This window comes from Rhipicephalus microplus, chromosome 6 (assembly GCF_043290135.1).
Source record: "Rhipicephalus microplus isolate Deutch F79 chromosome 6, USDA_Rmic, whole genome shotgun sequence".
In the NCBI taxonomy this organism is placed as follows: Eukaryota; Metazoa; Arthropoda; class Arachnida; order Ixodida; family Ixodidae; genus Rhipicephalus; species Rhipicephalus microplus.
Window position 1 is genome coordinate 197,446,301 of NC_134705.1, and position 20,693 is coordinate 197,466,993.

The window sequence follows — 20,693 nt, forward strand, 5'->3', positions numbered from 1 at the left end:
ATAATGAAGGAAAAAAGTTGGCCCCGTATCTGCATTTTACACTGCAAATGTCGTCGAAATACGGTAGTCTTGCGTCTGGAGAGAGTGAACAAAACGTTTCTTTGATGTTCTGCGCAAGAAAATCGGTGAATGGTATTCTAAAGGCGCTGCGTCAGAGCGCCTCGAGCGTGCAGCGGAGTCGAACGAGCGCATCGAGTCACGTCACACGTGAGACATGAGCGTTATCTGGCACTTATCTTGGAAAACGAAGCGCGCGGCGTGCGCGCCCGTCTTGGAGGCGATAAGGTGTAGATCGCAAGGCGACGGGTAGGTGTCGCCACCGTGTCCTCTTAGCGAAAACGTTGGAAACACGTGCCTTTTTGAGCATCGTGTCGCACTGTCAGCGCAGCGTGATAAACGCTATGGTCGTTAGAATTATATATGTGGGCCTTGTGGAGTATAAAGCCACACAGAGAAAATATCGACGTGTTGTTACGGTGCCTCTGATATGCGCAATAACTGCTTTCGAATTGACAATCGCACAAGCGTGAACGCTTAAACTTGAGCAATATTGGTGGGCGCTGCGGATGGGGTCCGCCGTTTGGGGTATCGTCCGGTGTCGTTTGAGGTACCGTTAAGGGCGGACAGACAGACAAATGTACGGACAGAACGACAGACAGACCAAAAGTTTTGCGTCGAAGGTCCCCGAGAAAGACTATTGTCTTTAAAAAAAAACAGAAAGTTAGGGCTCTCTTTTCCTTGTTACACACACTATTCATAGGAACTGACTATAGAATAAGTGGTGGAGAAGGAAAGGTAAGGAGGTTGACCTGTCCGGGTATCCGGTTCGCTACCCTACACGTGGCAACGGGATGGTGAGACAGAGAGAGAAAAGAGAAAGAACGATAGCACATCACGTGGCACGTACACAAGCACGCAGTCGGTGACTATTCCATCAATCTGGCGTGAAACACGACTTCAATGCCACCGCCGCTTGTTCAGGCCCGTTTTTTTTTTCTTCCAAAAACCTCAGCAGTTCCTTGGTCGTGTTCATCTGCGATGTCCTCTGTGGACGACATGCAAGCAGAGATTCCCCAGACGTATTTGTCTATTGTCAAGGTGCGCTACAACGGACGCCAGCGAAAGAACACACAATGATGCGCAAGAAAGTATGGGTAGTATAAGTGGGAAAACAGGGGCCGAACTCGCGACCTTCGAATAAGGCTTCCGATGCTCTACCAACTGCACTACAAGGGCTGTCATCCACTGTTCACTTTATAGTGCATGCATGGGCATCTTAAACCCGGGAGGGTCAGTCAGCGCCGCCAGCAGCTACCACGGTGAGTGTGGAACACTGTTTTAGGGGCGAAGCTCCTTATAAGGCTTGGGTCTGTACATCCTTCGATGTATGTAGTAGTAAGTAGCCACAGGTGGTGGTACTTAGAGTGTTCACTAGATGGACAACTGGACGGATGCATGGACGGACGGACTAGCAGACAAATGGATGGACGCACGAACGGTCGGGCAGACGGACACGTGGACTCACGGACGGATGCATGGATGGTCGCGCGGACGGACGGAAGGAAGAACGAACGGACGGACGGAAGCACGGTCTCGCTGACGGACGCTTCGGCCCACTTATCATCATCACTCCGTGCATATGATGTGATTTTTTCTGTTTGTCGTCACGTAGCATGTGATCGATCTTACGAGCTGGCAGCTGACCAACAATCCCAATAATTGCGACTGTTGGTCGGCTGCCAACTCACGGGGTCTCTATGCATTTGCCTTCGACGACTCGGGAGGTGAAAGCCATCTTTTTTTTTTTAATTTTTCCCTCTTAGTCGGTGTATTGATTCCCCCCCCCCCCTTTCCTCGCCGAAGCATTCTGCACCTAACGTAAGTTTGCGCTGCTCTCAGGATCGGAGGCATTGCATCTGTGCACTGTACCTGGTTTTGCAAAGCCTGTGTGATGAACCCACCATAATACCAACTCATGACGTCACTATGTGACGTCGCGATTGCGTTATACGGTACCGTTATTCCGCGATGATATTTTGTATCAACATGTTGGCGCCGACTCTGGCGGTGGTCGATTTCTCGCGTCGGGTGAAGAGGCACCTTAAGCCCTAACTACATGCCTAAACCACACGTACGCGCTACAGCGCGTGGCATGTAGACTCGGTTCCGCGTCCTTTCCCTATATTGAAAGAGCGCTTAGCGCCGTGCGGCAAAGCTCGCTCTCCACAATAGGGAAAGGGTGTGGGGCTCCGAGGCTATGCGCGACGCGCTGTAACGCGTACGTGTGGTTAGGGCTGTAGGCTTTCTTTCGCCTTAAAATGTGGAATGTGGACAGTCATGTGCGGGCCGGGCGAAAGGTTCGCAGACCGCGTGTATGGCAGCCCCAAGGAGGATTAAAAATTGCTTTAGTGGAAATCATTGCCTAGGAGTGAAGCCGTGCCTCTGGCAAGATGGTGGCTGCGGCGGACATCTTACTAGGGGCATGGCAAAGTATCACCTGTTAAGCGATTAAGAACAGAGCGTATCCCTCGCACGCCCAACGAGTGTAATGTGGAAACTTTTTTCGGGTCACACAGTGCTCCAAGTGAGTCTTAGTGTTACTAGTTTTCCTTAGTGAGCCTCTTATTGGAGGCAAAGCTTTTGGGAAGTTCATTCACCCGTACTCGTGTCTGTGTGTTATTTCGTTGGAAACAACTCTTTTAATATAGGACTAACGTAGCATTTACCCTAACATATCAAAGCCACTTCATCTTTAAGTTGGCACTATCAGAAAAGAGTATGTTTCCGCTACCTTGGCAGTGGCAAAAGCTGGCTTCACTTCTGCTGTCAAGGCATTGCGGGAGCTTCCACTTCAGCATTTTTTTTTTAAATCCTCCTTGGGCAGCCCCCGTTCTACGCGTACCTCATCCTTTCCGGCCAGTGGGCCTCCGTGATGATGATGATAACGACCCAGGCGTGGCCGCCTTTGTAGCCGGTCACCCCCGCCATCTCCGGCCGTGCCACTAGGCCGTGACCGCGGCGGCGTTCGACCGAATTTCTCCGCTCTGTCTGCGAGGTCGGTTTCACCGCGTTCCGGTCTGCGTGCTCGCTGGCTGGCTCACTTTTCCTCGGCGCCCGTAAAAGAGAAAGCGGACGGGGAAGTGGCCTCTTCCGAGGTGTGCAGGGGGGGGGGGGGGGGAGCTCTCCGTTTTGGTGGCCCGCTTCCTCCACACGTCGTCTCCTTCCTCGTTGCCGCTGCTCTGGCGAGCGGCTCCTCGTCGCCGGACCGAGGCGCTCGCTCTGCGCCGCGGATTTGCTTCGTTGTGTGTGTGTGTGTGATCGTGCGTAGCAGTCGTGCTTGCACACGGACCCCTTGATAACGGTGTGGTGATTTGTTGGCGTAATCTCAAGAGTTTAAGATGGCCTTAAGTCTTGGTTGCCTAACTTAAACGACTACTGAACACACACACACACACACACGCGCGCGCGTACGCAGAGAGAGAGAGAGAGAGAGAAAATAAGAATGAACGAAGTACTGACACAGACGTTTAAAATGTGGCATAACTTGTGAGATATTTTTCTGGAAGAATTAGGCCTTTGACCTAATTTATTATCTATTACTAATAATGAAGCTTTCCAGTTGGTACATTTGAATAGGCATCAGAATTTCATTCCATAGTCTGTAATATTACTAATATAACCTTCAATACTGTAAAGCACCATGAGATTTCATCAGACCGCTCATTTCTTGACTACTCCCCCACGGTGGGCATATGAGCCACAAGAGAGGCTGAACAAGAACAATATTTGTGTGCGCACATGTGCTGTGCGCGTTCTACCTGACGACGATGATGATGATTGGCACCTACAAGATGTCAACGGTCAGTGTAGCCTGAAAACATCGACGTTATTAACGCCTGTGTCGCTCAATTGCACGGGAAACGGAGCAAAGGCTTAATTGAGACATCTACATCAACTTGGGGGGGAGCTCGGCCCGACCGTGGCGACCGCATTTCGACGGAGGCCAAATGGTAGAGGGCAGTGGGCTTATTATATTCAATTCAGGCTCAGATTAGAGAACGGTCGTGATTTTTTTTTGGAGCATTCCACAACGGCGTCCCCTTTTTTTTTAAATCATATCGGGGGTATGGAATGCGAAACTCGGTTATCGTTGTTATATCGTTCGTGCACTACATTGCACACATTGCATAAGGCCGACTTAATTTTTTTTTTTGGGGGGGGGGGGGGGGGCTTGTTGGCGCTCACGTCACCACCACGTTATCAAGGGGAGGCTCATGGCATCCATCCATCATGTACACATGACCGCAACATCAACGCTGCGTCAGCAGCATTAAAGGGGTACATGAAGAATGGGAAATACTGGGAAAAAAAAAAGAAGGGGGGGGGGGGGGCTGGTGTGCGCTTAACGTCAGTCTTGACGCTGTTCGGTCTCCTCGAAACAATGATTACGCGTGCGTGCGCGGAGCAGTAAATTACACGCCATTACACACCGCGGTTGCGTCACTGAGCGAACCCTTGGACTCGCCCCTTTTCGAGTGCGCCGGTCGTTCCGGTGTGTGGCCGCGCCGTTGTTGACGGAAACGACTAGAGTATACCATTACGTGCCGGGCCGTGGCCGCACTCGCACCGTCACGCCTCTCTTTCTGTAATGTGGGGCAGCGAGTCGCGCCTCAACTCCTTCGTGTGTGGCTTTCGAGAAGCGTCCGGCGAATTGGCATATAGAAGGATGTACGTACATATCGTACATCTTGTGAAGGAACAGCGCGGAAGTGGCCCATACACGCGATAGCATTGTTTCAGTGACACTGTAGCGTTGTCTGTAGGAACGAAACAAAGTTTTGCCGGTAAGTAATCGAGGCGTTGTGGGTGTTAAGAAGTTCGGAGACACTACGCCAGCCAGGTCTCTGTGTACTACTACCATGAAATGTAGATAATTTATCTTGGATGCTCATAAAAAATATGACGCGTTCCAGTTTCCATCTTGTTCTAGAGCTTGTTCATGCAAGAGTAGTTCATATAGGTGTTTTGCTTTTTATGTTGCTTCGTAAAAGAAAGCAGCTGATAGCACTCCTGTTGTCTGTTTACTCCTCCTTCCTTTGTTTCTTTTCGGCGCTGGTCCTTCAGGAGAGTGGGTGGATCCAGCGACTCATTTTAGGAGGGGGGGGGGTGCTTGAATTAACACTTTAGGGGGAGGGGGTCTTGAGTTTTTTTGTTTTAGTAGCACGAAAGCTCCGTCATATGCATAAATGCTGTTAATATGGACTCACAGTGGTCCCATTCACTCTTTGTAATTGGTGATAGGAGATGGATATCAAGCACTGGAGGGCTGACAAAGGCTTTGGGGGAGAGAGCAATATCACCCCCTCCTCCTCTGCCCCGGCATTGGCGTGCGCAGGGTTGTGCATTTTCGGGGAGGGAGGTAGGCTTCAGAGCAGCCCCCCCTCGCCCCTTCAACTTTTGGGTGCAGCCAAGGATGACAAGCCTCACACTGAATGTAAAAATGAAACTCATGCGATAACGCACTACTCGCAAAGGTCCACCTTTGGTCTGCTTTTCTGTCTTTACGAAAATGAGTTTAGACAGTCTATACACTGTTTATGTTCTTTTTTTTCTTCGAGGGGCCGTGCAGAGTGCAAAGTAAACAATTCTTCGAATGTGGCATGAGGGATCTTTGCCCCCCATTATTGTTCAAAAGCTTCACGTCCTTAACCGTGCACTCTAATTGAACAGCGATGGCACATACGGTACAACTGATTAAAGATACGGGACACACTTGTCGCCCCTCCTCCCACCTCATTCGATTATCATGGAATTCAGCACCATGCGTGTCGTCATTTTGTTGGTTAGCCTGTTTAAAGGGGCCCTGCAACACTTCTTCAGCATTGTGAGAAAACGGTGCCAATCGATAGTCGAGGCTCATGAGAACACGTGAGCTTAACATTGAAGCGTGGCACACGGCTGGGAATTGTCAACCAGTTGTCAAAGTCAGCGAAACATAGCTCCCTCTTGTGTCTACAAATGATGCCGTAAACCCAAATACACCGGCGTCGGCTGATTTGAGCATCGTTGGCTGCATAGTTACTGCGGCCGCCACGTGCCCGCGCTCGAGACCTCACTGAAAGTTAAGCGCGTGATAAAGAAAAGATAAAAAAAGCATGTGCTAAAGGTCATGACGGGTGCGTGACGTAACTTCTTTAGCCTGTGCCATCCCCCGCCCTATCTCTTCTAGCGTGCTACAAATATCTTAACTCCGCTCGTAATTCGTAGATTCAATTTATTCTCTCCCCCCCCCCTCCTCTTCCACGCGCCCGAGCCCTGTGGTACTGCACATAATATACCCCAAACGGTTCCCAAGCCCGGATTGCCCCCTGTGTGGTGGTTATGCGGACTTCGAGCATGTCCTGTGGAGTGTGCCTTTGCCGGTCCTCCTTTCCACCAAGAGGAAATGAACAGGTCGCGCGATGGCGGTCTGGTTTATTTAACCTGACCGTCTCGAGTAGTGGGCCTAGCCAGGTGACGTCGAGTTAATTCGCGCCTGTTGGGGACCTAATGAAGTTGTTTCACTCACTTATTCACTCTTCCGCTCCCCCCTTTGCTGTTGAGGAGTATTGCAGGTTCTCCTTAAGGTGGCCATCCTTAGTTACGAGTTACCATGCTCGGTAGGATAACGGCAGTTAGGCTTGCCGTCTTAACTGAATGAACGAAAGGAGGGGAACTCAAAGGCTCGTTTTTCATTGGTAGATGCTGCTTGGGTACGTCGTAACTAAGGCGAATGCGTCCGTGTAACTAGGGCATTGGTGACTATGCTATAGCCGGTATTTAATACGTGTGCAAGACCCCGAATAATATCGGTGTTTCCTGTTCGACGTGGGTTTGCCTCGAACCCCATATCCTTGCCACAAAGGTCGTCTGTAACGTCCGGCGGTGACGCCATCCAAAGCGCGCGCAAGTCGCGTCGTTTTATTGTGTGTGCAATGCGGTCTACGCGGGCGAGTTGTGTGAGGCTTTTTCTTGTGTGGTTCTTAAAGGGAAAAGAAGAGAAAAGTGAGCCCCGTAGCCATTTTGCACAGGGAAACAACAACAACTGTCTGCACCAGGTGAGACACCTCAACAGTAGCTCACAAGGGATGGAGGTAATGAGGGATTAAAAGGTATATATATAGAGAGAGAGGAAGGAGGAGAGCGAGGCGCAGGGACAGCGAGTGACGGAAGGAAAGAGAAGATAGAAAAGATGGACACGGTCGCAGGAGCCCGAGGACGGGGCACCACTCGACAAGAGCTCTTGTCGGCGTCAGTTGATGACGTAGGGCGAGTCCAGTCGGCCAGAGCTACGCTGTCGTCGGGGATCGGCGTCAGGAGGTGGCGTCGGGCCAGCCCAGTCGGCCAGAGCTGCACTGTCGTCGGAGATCGCGAGGGCACAACCGGTCGGCACGAAATCCGGCGAGCGAGTCCAGCCGCTTGTGTGAGGCTGCTTACCCTGAATCACCGTGCCCTGAATATAACGTTGTGCGGCGGTGTGTCTTCCTTTCTTCGTTGCTCTCCCCGCCCTCTCTCTCATTCTCTTCCTTGCTTTCTCTCGCTAGCCGTCTCCACGCGCCATGTAGTTCGGCTGGACGCGTGTCTTGACTGCTCATTTTCTTGTTTTTTTTTGTTTTTTTTTGTAACGGGGCGCGCTGGCAGGGCAAGGACGTCGGCTTGAAGGAAAGCCTTGACGGTCGCGGCGAGCCGACGCCACCGGCAGTCGGTAGGGCTTTTATGTGCGGGAAAATATCTAAGCGTATACCCACCCCCGATTTGTGAACGGTGACCAGTTGAACAAGAAGGGAGGGGGGTTAGCCATGGGTGTTGGCAGCATTTGGTCTTCAGGGGGGGCGGGGGGGGGGGGCAAACCCGTGTTTCATCACGGAGATGGAGAGAAAGGGGAGCTCTGGTAGGGCTTCAGGCCTAGTGCTTGCCCAGTTTGAGGGGGCAAGTACCCCCTTTGCTGCACACCCTTGTCGATGCCCATGGGGGGTCTGTTTTATACCTTTACTCCGCTGACCGCTGACTGGTCCAGTCAGTGTTTAACGCGCAGGGTTATAGGGGTACACTCGAGCTGTGGCCACACTTTTTTGCCAATAATAGGGAGCTTTAGGATAGCGCACCGCGATCCTTTGCGGTGCGGTCGCTGCCACTGCGCATGCGTCGTAACGCGAGTCGGCGTTCGCGTTCGCGGACCGCACGCAGAAAATCCGAAATTGCGTGCGGTGATTGCGGCCCGCACGTGGCCCGCAAGCGCTGGTTTCGAGGCTACGGTGTCGCTGTGATCGTGCGTTGCGGTTCGCCGCAGGGCAAACGCTTTTCTTAAACTCGTATGGCGCCCGCAGCGCTTGCAAACGGTATTCTAAAACTCCCTAATGGCGACCGAGAGCTTCAGAGGTTGCGTTTCGAGAACTACTGTTCTTTTATCCCTGAAAAGTTGGAAACTGGAGGCAGGGAGGGCGTTGTAAGCTTCATGTCAATACACCATTTTCATTTTATTTTTTTGTGTCTATCACGAAGCTTCAATAAAGCCTCATTTCGGCCTAGTCGGTACGTATTCCTGACGTAAATGTAACAGCGCAAACGCACCAGACGCTACACGGCACGCAAAGCTCTTGTCTTGCGGACTTGCGCTGTTACATTTAGCACAGGTTTATGGAGCTTGCTTACGTTCGGACTTGATTAACGGGGAGCTTGGGAAGGGGGGGGGGGGGGCTTTACGCACGACGTGACCTTCCCTTTCCTCCAATGAAAGAGCCCTGCTAATGCCTATGACCGGTGACGGCCTGACCTATCGTGTTTACTCGTTTACCACCGGCAGTTGATTAGCGTTTGCTTAATGATGACTATTGCTCGGGTTATCCGAGTGGTAGCCAAAGTTGGGTAAACGACTGGCAGTGCCGGTGTAAGGATGGTCATTGGTTTGACTAAGTAATCGCTAGCACTGGCTATTAGTGAAATAACGGCTAGTTATGCGGCGCGGGTTGACCTACGTCGGCGTAAGGATGACGACATCACCATAACCACATATCACGAATGACTTGTTGACTGGGTAAACTAATTTTGACTGTGGTTGGCTAATGCATAGCTGATGGTAGCTGCAGCTGGGTGCGAAGGGTACTGACTTAATAATTGCCATCGACTTGGCCGAATCATGGTTAACACTACAGCGCATATAACACGAGCTAAATTTCGAAAGTTAAATGAAAACCGCCAATCTGTTCTATCGGCTAACGTTCGCTTAGTTGGCTTACTATTGAATAGTGTCAGTTAAATGACGCAAATGCTGGTCACTTCCGTTTATTCGCTCATAGCATATTGTTTTGACTGAATCTGTCAAAATATAATATAGGAGGTGTTGTGTATACAGATGCAACAACCAGAGTTGATTTCACCAGGATTTTCCCTTTGTATCTTTTTGTTTGTCTTCGCTGAGACGGACAGTAGAAGGCATATTTTCAGAGGCTCCACAGCTAGCCTGTCACTTGATTTCTTAACCGCGGAGGCGGCATTTGTTATATAGTGAATGGGAAGTACGCTGTGGCCAGCTATTCGTACGTGATCGTCAGAACCGGTCAAAGTATTTCGTACGTTGTGCTTCTCCACCTAACATCAAAGTATTGAAGAAAAGATGCCTTGGGGTTCTAGGCTTCCTTTCTCTAATTGCCTTGGCATCCAGTGACCGGTCGTGATGTGCAGGACATAATTACGGCGATGCATGCATTTTCAGGCTCGTAAATAGGAACATTCTTTACTCTCACACAGGTGCGGCCGTGATGCCATGCTTGACAATAGCAGACGACATGAATGCCCCCCTCATGGCAGTGGGCATTGTTTCCGGTACTTGATAAGGAAAGCTGGAGTGCGTGGCTGATTGGGCACGGACAGCAGCGCTGAAACCGAATATCATTGATTGGGCATTTCACTGGATATCCCCTCTGTGGCAAGAGATCAGAAAATCTGCTCCCGCTTTGCTCCAGTAGCGGGGTGGGGGGGGGGGGGGAGGTGTTTTGACAGTGGTTCAAGAGGCATTGCTTTAGCCAGAGACGAAATCTGAACCACAGAGTAAGCTGATGCGAATCTGCTATTGGAATCTGGTAGCTGACGCTGTGAGGAACAGTGGCGAGGCAGGCATTGCGTGACCTTGGTTTTGCAGGAGCGTAGCCAGAACTTTTTTTCGGGGGGAGGGGGAGTACCTCTTTGATTTCGGGGAGGGCACCCACTTAAGGAAGGTCATGTTTCCTGCTGTATGCCATAGCGAAAATAATTGGGGGGGGGGGGGGGGAACCCAGGCTCAGTGTGCCACCCCCTCGCTACGCCTCTGTGCTTGTGTGACCTTGATGCCTCTGTGGCCCAGCCGTGGCGATCTAGTGGTTATGGCGCTCGGCTGCTAACCCGAAGGTTGTGGGATTGAATCCGGGCTGCGGGGGCTGCATTTTCTATGGAGGCGAAAATGCTGTAGGCCTGTGTGCTTGACACACAGGCCGACAGGCCTGACACACAGGCCTAAGATTCGGGTGCTCGTTAAAGAACCCCAGGTGGTCGAAATTTCCGGAGCCCTCCGCTAGAGTCTCTCATAATCAGTATGGTGCTTTGGGGACGTTAAATGCTAATTATTATTATTATTATTATTATTATTATTATTATTATTATTATTATTATCATTATTATTATTATTGATGCCTGTGTTTGTGACCATGGCACCTTGCCCATTTTGCTGCAGGACCGGGCGGGGCGACCCCGGCGGGCGCCGCGGTGGCGGGCGGCGGCGGCATGAAGTCGAGCCTGGTCTTTCGGGACCAGGTGGCGGCCATGGGCTCGTGGTTTGAGCTGTGGAACCCGTGCGAGCAGACGGTGGGGCTGTACTCCCTGCTGCGTCGGCTGGGCCCGACCCAGGCGCGCTTTCTGGCGCTCGTGCTCGACCGGTCGCTGGCCGACTGCGCCGAGCTGCGCCAGCGAGAGCGGCACGCCAACGACCCGGCCTACATCGAGCGGCTGGCTCGCGAGCCGCGCGACCAGGCCCTGGGCCAGCTGCTGGGACTGCTGCCCCTGCTCGCACCCGGGAACCAGGCGGCCAAGGCGGCCTACCTCAGCCTCATACCGCAGGTATGTTTGTGCCCCGCGTTTTGCGGTTGTCGAACGAAGATGGACATTAAAAGAGTACCGACTCGAAAATTTTCAGTGGTCGATTTTTAGTAGCTGTGCTGTTTAGGCCTGTCAAAGCCTTGTGTGGCATTAACAGAAAACCATCATCGTCATGAACAGCATCTACCTTGCATGAAATTGCATTGAAAAACGGAAAGTTGAAGCATAGGAGAAGTGTAGTAGAGGAGGAGAACAAATAAAAAAACAAAATGAAAATGTTTGACGAGCTGGGGATCGAACCCATGATCTGAAGGTGAGCATCATAAGGACTCCGCTGTTTGCAGTGATTCATTTGGGATTCAAATGTTTGTGGTGATTGATTTGTGAGGAAATAAACATAGCTACCGTAGCCATTCTATGTTTATTTTTCTATTTTGAAACCCCCTACCCAAAGAGCCCTGTAGTTCTTTTTCAGCATGGTAAGGAAATGGTGCCGGTCAGTAGCCATTCTAATATTAACAGTGTAGCTATTTAATCTTCTTTTTCCACTGTTTTACGTGACCAGAAAGCTGAACCGTGCATTGCGTGTACAACACAATCACTCTCTTTTTCCTCATCTTCATTTTAGGATTAAATAAAGACGGTGTGCTCTTGGCAACATGCTTATGAAGTGAGGATAAGATATTGTCAATTTTTCTGTATCACCTAGTAATTAGGCAGATAATGAGGCATGCGGATGGCACACCTGTTGAGGTTGTCATGATGGATGTTCAGTGTAGGTGGTTGTTAAATGTGTGGGCCATCTGGAAAAAAAAAGAGAGGCAAAGAAGAAATAAATTAAAAGGAAGAAAGAGACGCAGACAAGAACACAGAGAAGACCTCGCTAATTAAAGCTGTTGATTAAGATGGCAATAATTACACTCTTACAAATTAGGAAATTACTAATTAAAGTATTGATAATGACAACTGTCAATTGTATCATGGTAATGAAGTGAATGCTACTTAACAACTTGCTAATTATGTAGGTTGCCGCACACATCAGTGTTAGTCCAGCCTTGCACCACTAGGGCAACCTGACTCCATTGATTTATTTGATTGATTTGTTCATTTATTGATACTTCCAGCCTCTGGTGGGCAATTACAAAAGTGAAGTATTGCAGAAGTGTTACGTGTTACAGGCAGGGAAACACTTCTTGGAGAAGGTATTCAAAACCTCTTAAAAAAGCCTTTGACTTGATCTTGCACGTGTTCCTATAACAAACCTTTCGGATGTGTCCACCCAGTTGAGGTGTGAGAAAGGGCTAGTGTCAGCACGATTATCTATGACACATGCAGCCACAGCTTGTATAATTTCTCTTTACAAATGGTACAGTCTAATAGAGAATGGCGTATTCGGGGAGTAGTTCTACTGCACAACAATAATATTTATCTGACTTGCTCGCATTTCTAGGCTTGTGTGAATATTCGAATGCTTCGAATATTCTAACGAATAGGTGAGTATTTGAATTGGCTTCGATTCGAATTTAAATTATCGAATATTTTCGAAGTATTCGCAATAAACAAATAAATGTACATTAGTCCGCCTGTAAAGGTGGTTTCACTGCAATGTAGTAATGCAAAGCCGCGAAAGCATCTAGTCGGGAGAAATTTGCTTTGCCGCAAAGCCCCCCTTCAGATTTAAAGGGGCCCTGCAACGCTTACTGAGCATGGTCAGAAAACGCTGCCGATCGGTAGTCGAGGCTACCGAGAACACGCGAGGCAAGTATTATAGCGCAGCACGCGGCCTGAAATTCACAACGAATTTACAAAGTTAAAATTGCTCTCTTACCTCGGCAAATGACACTACAAGCTCGAAAGTTACTTGTCACAGCCAAGAAAGAAAGTATGGCTCTGGTCACAGTCATTGGCTGATTTAAGCATGGCGCGTTCGTCGTTATCGGACCGCCGCGTGAGGCCGCCGCTTGTTCACAAATACGTGCAGGATCTCACTGAAAGGCCTCGTATTCCAGGAAAAAAGAGAGAGAAAAAATGCTCAAGGTCACTAGGCGCTCATGATGTTTTTTTCTTTTCCCGTGCCATCCTTCCCTGCTTAGCTTCCAGCTCTTTTGACGGGTCGAGAATGGAAAATGCAATTGCAGCATGCGACAAATTTTTGGAACTCCGCTCTTACTGGACTGATTCTAAAAACTTTGCGGCGGTAAATTTGTGAGGCGACAAGCATGTTTACTGGCTCCATGGATACTTGAAAAAGTGTTGCAGGGCCCCTTTAAAGGAACATGTTACCCTCAAATCAATCCTTCATTTTATTAAGCTTGTTATGATGGTTTATATGATTTAAGTATAATAAATTTTAAAACGTTATGTATCTTATAGGTTATTACTCGGATCCTACCAAAACTACTAATCTAGGTTGTTTCGACTTCCTTTCAATGAAAAAAAAAAAAGGCATTTGCATAGAGCCCCTATTTTAATTCAAAAGAAATATCGTGCAGGTTAGTTAGGTTATGATAAATATTCCCTTTTTTTTTATATGTCGCACTATTCGAATTCGATTCGAAATTATTCGACCAAAATCACTATTCGCTTCGACCCTGAAATTCACTATTTGCACAAGCCTACGCATTTTCTTTCTTGAATACCCGCATTTTCTTTCTTAAAAACCTGGCACTGGCCACTTTCCTGTCAGGAATGCTATGTCACACTGATTGCGTGTGCGGCGTTATCAGTGCTGATAGCGCGAGGAAAGGGCTTGAACTAGATTACAATTATCTGTAGCAGAAATACTCCTCAAATACTCTATTTTATTTTAGAGTGTACGAATGATTTTGTGCCTGACAGATGTCATTCTTATAAGCTTTCAAAGTGAAAAACAATTTTTGTCATACTATTAGCAAATTACTCTGACAATTCCAAGACAGCCATGCTTGCAATGACGATATGGTCGGTAAGTGAGAAAACACTCTAAGAGGAAGTGTGGGTGGTGACGCCACTCTGAAATTCCTTCTACAAATCTCAAGATGTCAGATTTGGACGCCATGAAGTGCATCATCCTCTGAGGGGGCCATAGACTTGACATAGAAAGTTATAAGAAATTCCATTGCGCCAGTGTTACCAAAACATCAAAAATATGCTTTGAAATCTGTAATGTCGCATCCAGCGACCTCAATGTGAAGTTTAATATTGTAAGTATCAACTTGATTTCCTACCTTATAAATAAACATATGATGGTGAAGTTAACAACATTAAAGTTATCGAAGTTCTTCAGTCTAAATGTGTCCCTTTAGGTAAACGAGGTTGTCCTCAGTGAAGTACGTCAGCGCCACAGTGATTCACTATGCTTGATTGACATGTGGGGTTTAACATCCCAAAACCACCATATGATTATGAGAGACGCCGTAGTAGAGGGCTGCGGAAATTTCAACCTCTCGGGGTTCTTTATCGTGCACCCGAATCTGAGCGCAAAGGCCCACAGCATTTCGCCTCCATTTTCGCCTCTTGTGTTCCCAGGTGCTGGCACATGCCTTGGACTGCCGGCCACTGGTGGAGGGGGCGCGCCAGCTGCTCTCTTACTCGCTCATCCACCCGGCCATCAACTCTCGGGATGACCGCCGCCTGCTCACCCTCTGGCTCAGGCACCTCGAGGAGCGCATCTCTTCCTCCAGGTAGGGCATTAGCTGCTCTTGTTGCGCATTAGTCGTCATTAGATAAAGAAGAAAGCGTGGTAAGGTAAGTATGTGGCACAGTCTGGTCGAAAATGACATTGGGCCTCGGAGGGCTGTGTGAAGCGTCGTAAACCAGATGGTTGGTTACCCCGCCATCAGACAAGATCATTGAGCTCGTGAATGTGTCTACTGCTATAGCTGTGGAGGCACTTACTTGGCCACTACACTTTGGTAATTGTGGCGTACATAACTGCACTTACCAGAAATGGCTGCATGGTTTTACCAAACCAGTACCAAAGCATTTCGGCTGATTGGTGATATGTTATTCACCTGTGAGAAATGCAGTGCCGCCTGACTGATGCATGCACCGCCGAACACAGTCCATCAGCGATGGTCATGTGACACCATGTGTGTAGAAAGCAAGTGAATAGCACGTCTGGAGGCCCTCGGCACTGCCCGTTTAATGAAAACGGGTTCCGAATTCTTTTCTCGTCCCTTTGCCTGGTTGGCATGGACTGGAGGCTGAGGGGTGGCAGCGGTAGAGGGGAGTGCAAAGCGTCCTGGGAGTGCACTGTCTCTTTGTGAGGCTAGCTGGGCTGGTCCAATTGCATGCATCATTTGCATGGCTGTGTCAACTGCAGCATATTTGCTGCATGGGGTCAAATCTTGACATATTACTTCGTTCCATATCATTTTATTCCATATTGACATATAATTTCGTTGACATAATAATGTTCACTTTTTTGGGGGAAGGGGGGCTACATAAACTTTAATCCACAATTTTACTTGGTGAAGTCCTGCCAATTTTATGCCCATTGCATACGTGGTTCTAGATGCTTATTTTCGGCAGCATTTACATTATGCCGATTTAAGGCACAGGTGTCAATTTGTGGTTTCAAGTTAAAGATGAATTTCTGAATAGCAATTAAACCTCGACACATAATGCAGTATTTCACTTCTCAAGACTTCGGCGGCTGTGACGGTGCTGCTTTGGGACGCCGACATCTGTGAGCGGAGCCTACATATATTCTTAGGTCGCAGCCGACAATGGTGGGACCGATACTGCACTTGGTTCAAAGATAAAAATGTCAACTCCACCCGCAGCTATCGCTGTCCCTCCAACAGAGAATTTGCATGTATGCTCCATGCAGCTGTGCTTACTCACTTTTGTGGCATGTAAGCACTGGTCACGTTCTTCAGGTTGGTGACTTTGCCACACAGACACATCTATCTTTGTATCGCTGTTCTGTGGTTGGGAACTTGAATCTCCTTGTGAATTTTGTCAAGGATATTGACATCATTGCTCATTGCGGCGCACAAGGGCCAAGGCAGCTTTGACCTCAGCTGATGTCGGGAGCGGGGCACCATCAGTGCTTGCGGGATGCACCTCGGCAGAGTCTTCATTTGGCTGCTCAGCAGTAGCTTCGGCGACAATCTCCACATCCGTGAGCTCCGCCGTTCGGAGTTAGGCCTGTCGCGCACCACAGCGCGCGACAGCCTAACTCCGAACGCACGAACACTGCGAGCACAACGACCGATGCCTGCCGATGCTATGGAGGAGGAGCTTGCAACAAGTGCGCAGTGTGCCGTTGACACCATAGAGACTGCAACGACTGCAAGCTGCAAGGCTGCGGCGTGAGTCCGGGTGTAAAGCGCGCCCATGCCGGCTCGCCTGACTGCTTTCCCTTTCCCGGCAACAGCGCGGACCGCGTCCGAGACAGTCGTCTGCGTCCTTTCCCTCCTATACTTTCCTCCTCAATCTTTACCTCCCACTCCCCCTTCCCCCCGCGCGAAGCCTTGTCGGTGCCTTCGTATTGAAAGACAATAACAGCTCCGCGCTTTTCTCTTCACTTTCCTCATTCAAGAACCTCTACCGCAAGGCTGTGGTGCGTGTACGCCGCTACGTTAAAGTGGCGCTCTCGGCGCCATCGATCTGTGCAGCATTCGTAAACGCCCGCCGCTCTACCGCTACTTTCGAGAGTTGCGGGAAAGCTCGCCGCCTGTCAATGGAGCGCGGGGGGTTTGGGGTGGCTGAGTTCGATTTATCCATTATATGTCAAACTTTGTTCGAAATAAAAAATCAATAATGCATGCGATTTCCCGCGTGATACAGGAACCGTTCGATATAGGCAATAATTCGATATATCCGTGTTCGATATATTGAGGTTTGACTATCTTCCTAGGCAAGCTGCTGCTTAGGGAAGTTCAGCTTCACCTTAATCGACAAGGACTTGCGCTTCCTTGACACCATGCTGGACGCAACTGTCTCGAATAGCGAACTACTGAGCAACGTGCAGCCTTGCACAGGGCCCGGTCTACATGTCCCTAATTTTTTTTTCCCTTGAAGTAGCGACAATCACTGAGACCCCGTCAACGACTCTCATTGGATGATGCTCATTGGGTGATGGGGAGAGATTGGCGAGTTGCATTCGCATCTTTCCCGCTGAAAGGTGTGTGGCCAACATACTTAAATGTGCGTGGCTTTGTAGCTCTTCTAATGGAAGAACTTCCATGGTAGCCGACGCCGGTTGCATGGGCGACGGTTGCAAAGGGAGTCAGATGTAGCAAAAGTGAGAAATCTAGTGATTTAAGGTGTTGGTGTGTTGTGTAGCAAAAGCAGCACGTTCGTCATGTGCCCAAGCTTGGCGAACTGGAGTTGACTGTTTACGCATCCATTCATTATGCCACATTGTTAGCTCCGTAGCATTCTCCCGGATGTTGTAGCCATGTGGTCTGAACAAAAGTGTGTGGAACAATTGCCTTGGAACGATTGCATTGATCGGACGATCAATCGTAACAATTGAGTGCAGCAAAGAAACCGTCTACGCCGCACGGTGGCAGTGTGCCACTTGGCGCCAGCACGCGAGAACATTTTTTTTTCTTTGCGCACCTGAATGAGAATTTTTGACTGCATGATTTATCATACGAATGAAGTTTGCCGCAATGCTGAACATTGCTGCTGGATAATCTTATTTTCCGGGATCGTATTAACCGGAACGTATAAACACTTTGGGGGCATTTCTAGTTCTTGCGATTTTGAGTGTAGGAGCTGGGAAATCGTAGTAAGCGGGAAGGTATCAGCGAAGCTCTACTGTACTTACGGTTCGTATGGATATGTGAAAAGCTGACGCCTCACCATTGTGTGGGTAAAGTTGACATTTTTTTGTTGGGCAGTGACCGATTGCAGTAATGCGTCTTTATAAGAGACACTGATGTAAGAAAGACTTGGGGTATAAGAGACACCAGGGCATTTCAACTGTATAGTGTGAATGATATTGGTTGTTTGATATGAAGGCTAGTAAAGAGTAGAAGGTACTGGCCCAAAGGAGACCTCGCGAAATGTGGTGCCTGGCATCTTTGGTAGGTACCAAGAACACGGAGGCGGCGGTGCTGAGCCCCTGAACGGCACGGCCGGCCTGGACGACGGCGGAGGCAGCCTGGCTGCTGGGCGGCCCCCTACAAGTGGCCTCGACTCGTGGGCGGCCGTCGATGGCCTGGGCTCCCTGAACGGCCACCACCACCACCATCACCATCAGCAGCAGCATCACCACTACGGGGGCAGCGACCTGAACGGGTTCGGACTGGCACCGCTGGGCACTGCGGGCGGCTCCTTGCCTCCAGGTCTAGACTCAAGCCACATGGCACTGCACCCCAGCAACCTGTCCTCTTACGCGCCTGCTGGTTAGTGTGCTAGATCTCTCGTGCGTGAACGTGCCTGCGCATTCAAAAGCTTCGAGCTGTATTCGGCAGACTCGCGCTGATTCTACTACTTGTCTCTGCCTGTATGCCTCTCTACTCTGTGCCTTTACTTGTCCCAATCTGTCGGTCTGTTTCCACACGTGTTCAGTCTACCTACCTGCCTGTCTCTCCCTACGGGGGTGTTCAGCCCGCTGTCGTGGCTCTTACTAGATTGAAGCAGTTCACTGTGTCTCTCTTGTTGCGCTGCAGGCCAGTCGCTCTCCCAGCCAATGCTCAAGAGAAGCAGCAGCCTGACACCACCATGCTCCACTACATCTCTGCATCAGCAGCTGTCGCAGGCACAGCAGGGCTTTGGGCCAGGACGACTGCTCGGATCTCACCCCACCTCAGTGAGTCACTTGGACCACCATTAATAACACACCTGGAAATCACTGATTACTAAAGGGTTGCTTTAAAGCAAAAGCGTTTTAGTGTTCCCTATTCCATTGACATGGTCATAGTAGTACAGTCAAATCTAATTATAGCGGACCTCAGTATAACGATTTTTCTCAAATTAGTGACTTTTTGAAAATCCCCCTCCAAATGTCCATTGGTTTAATGTAAAAATATTTCACTACTACGAATTTCAGAATACCGAATGTTTCACAATAAAGTGTAGTTTTTCCCCCTTACATCTTCACAGCACTTCGAAATAACAAATAGCAATTTCAAAAAGTTACTCGCCGCTGTAGAAGTAATCCCCAGCTCCATAGCGGCCACTATCATCATCGTCAGAACGCTGGCGTATTTATCTGTCCGCCCTATTCAAATGTGTGGTCGCCCTATCGCCATCATCATCATCGCATGGCTATTCTTTTTCGCATCAGGCTTTGTCCCATTGCCTTTGTTTTCGTTGGGCAGCTTCACCTGCGTGCTTGTTTCTATCCTTTTGTTGGTGGCTGAACGTTCGAGACGAGCTCCAGAAGAAGCACAGAAGGAATGCTACGCCAGTGAAAAATGCAACGCGAGTGACTTACAGTTACCGATGATTTCTCATGCATGATTCACCAATGCTCCAACACTGCACACAGTGCGACGACGAAGCGTGCACATGAGCTAAAATGACGACCGATAAGATCCTTACCATTTATCGTGATAAGAAAATGGCCACGAGAGCAAAGAGGATGATGAAACAGTGCGCGTGAACCAATGTGAAGGATTGGTTTTAAACGCTGAAGCTTCGCGCTGTGCACATCAGGATAGATTGTGCTCTTCCTCAAATAAATGTGCACTGGTTCCATGATATTTCTTGTGTGTTTGTTCTTTCGTGCTTATTCGAGCATGATATGGTCGCGAGTGTATACACAGCACAGGTAAGCGACTCGCATGTTTGCCTTTACGATCTTTGCACAAATTTTGATACTTTCGCTATGATTTTCAAAAATAACGAATGATTTTTAGCGGTTTTTCGAGATCAGTTGTATTGAGATTTTACTGTAGTAGTAGTAGTAGTAGTAGTAGTAGTAGTAGTAGTAGTAGTAGTAGTAGTAGTAGTAGTAGTAGTAATGCAGGCCTTGCGACCAGTGGGGAAGTGAATAAATAAATAAAACTTAAAAAATCATTACAATGACGTTTCTAAGTAGTGATTATGATGGTGCTTGTGTTTCTGTGCAACCATGATAGCGATACATGCAGCGTGCTCTTATCCTCCATCTTGGTTCACGCTTTGTCGCTGTGCTGGTGTATTGTAAAATACGCCTTGTTTCCCTGTGTGCCTTCACGCAACATCTTTGGTGGAAGTTGCGACGTGCCAACGCAAAACGGAGCTTCGCAGTGGACACCAAGTCCTTATAACAATATTTATGGCATCGTTTGTCGAGAGAAGAGGAAAGGAATTTCTGGCTGGCTTTAGGAAATAATCGTAAATTTTATGCCGGGTGCTCTGCTATAATGTTTGGCTCGGGTGTTGTTGGCAGCCTCGACTACTGACCGGCACCGTTTTTTTACCATGTTGAAAAGGGGCTACCGGGCCCTTTGGATAGGGGATTTCAGTACGAGTTATGACAAAGCCATGATGTAGGCCAGTGAAGTGCCCCTTAAGCACTTGTGCCCCTTAAGCCTGGAAATTACGACCCTGGCTTCAATATGTATATCGGACAGAAAGGGTGGGGTGGGGGGTGGAGGCAAAATAATTCCAAAGTAATGAAAGGTTAAAAAAATAGACTATGCTCTGTTGACACGTTTCCT

At 48.9% G+C, this 20,693-nt stretch overlaps 1 protein-coding gene across 3 annotated transcripts in view; it reads left to right on the plus strand.

Moving 5' to 3' along the window:
- The window catches only part of smg (sterile alpha motif domain containing protein 4 smaug), a 119,133-nt gene that overhangs the window by 73,942 nt on the left and 24,498 nt on the right, over nucleotides 1-20,693 (plus strand). For all 3 annotated transcript variants that reach the window (XM_037418227.2, XM_075867472.1, XM_075867473.1), the window contains 4 exons: nucleotides 10,745-11,127; nucleotides 14,614-14,768; nucleotides 18,133-18,449; nucleotides 18,717-18,856. In XM_037418227.2, the coding sequence (XP_037274124.1) occupies nucleotides 10,795-11,127; nucleotides 14,614-14,768; nucleotides 18,133-18,449; nucleotides 18,717-18,856 (945 nt within the window). In that variant the 5' untranslated portion in view covers nucleotides 10,745-10,794. The remainder of the gene's footprint in view (nucleotides 1-10,744; nucleotides 11,128-14,613; nucleotides 14,769-18,132; nucleotides 18,450-18,716; nucleotides 18,857-20,693) is intronic.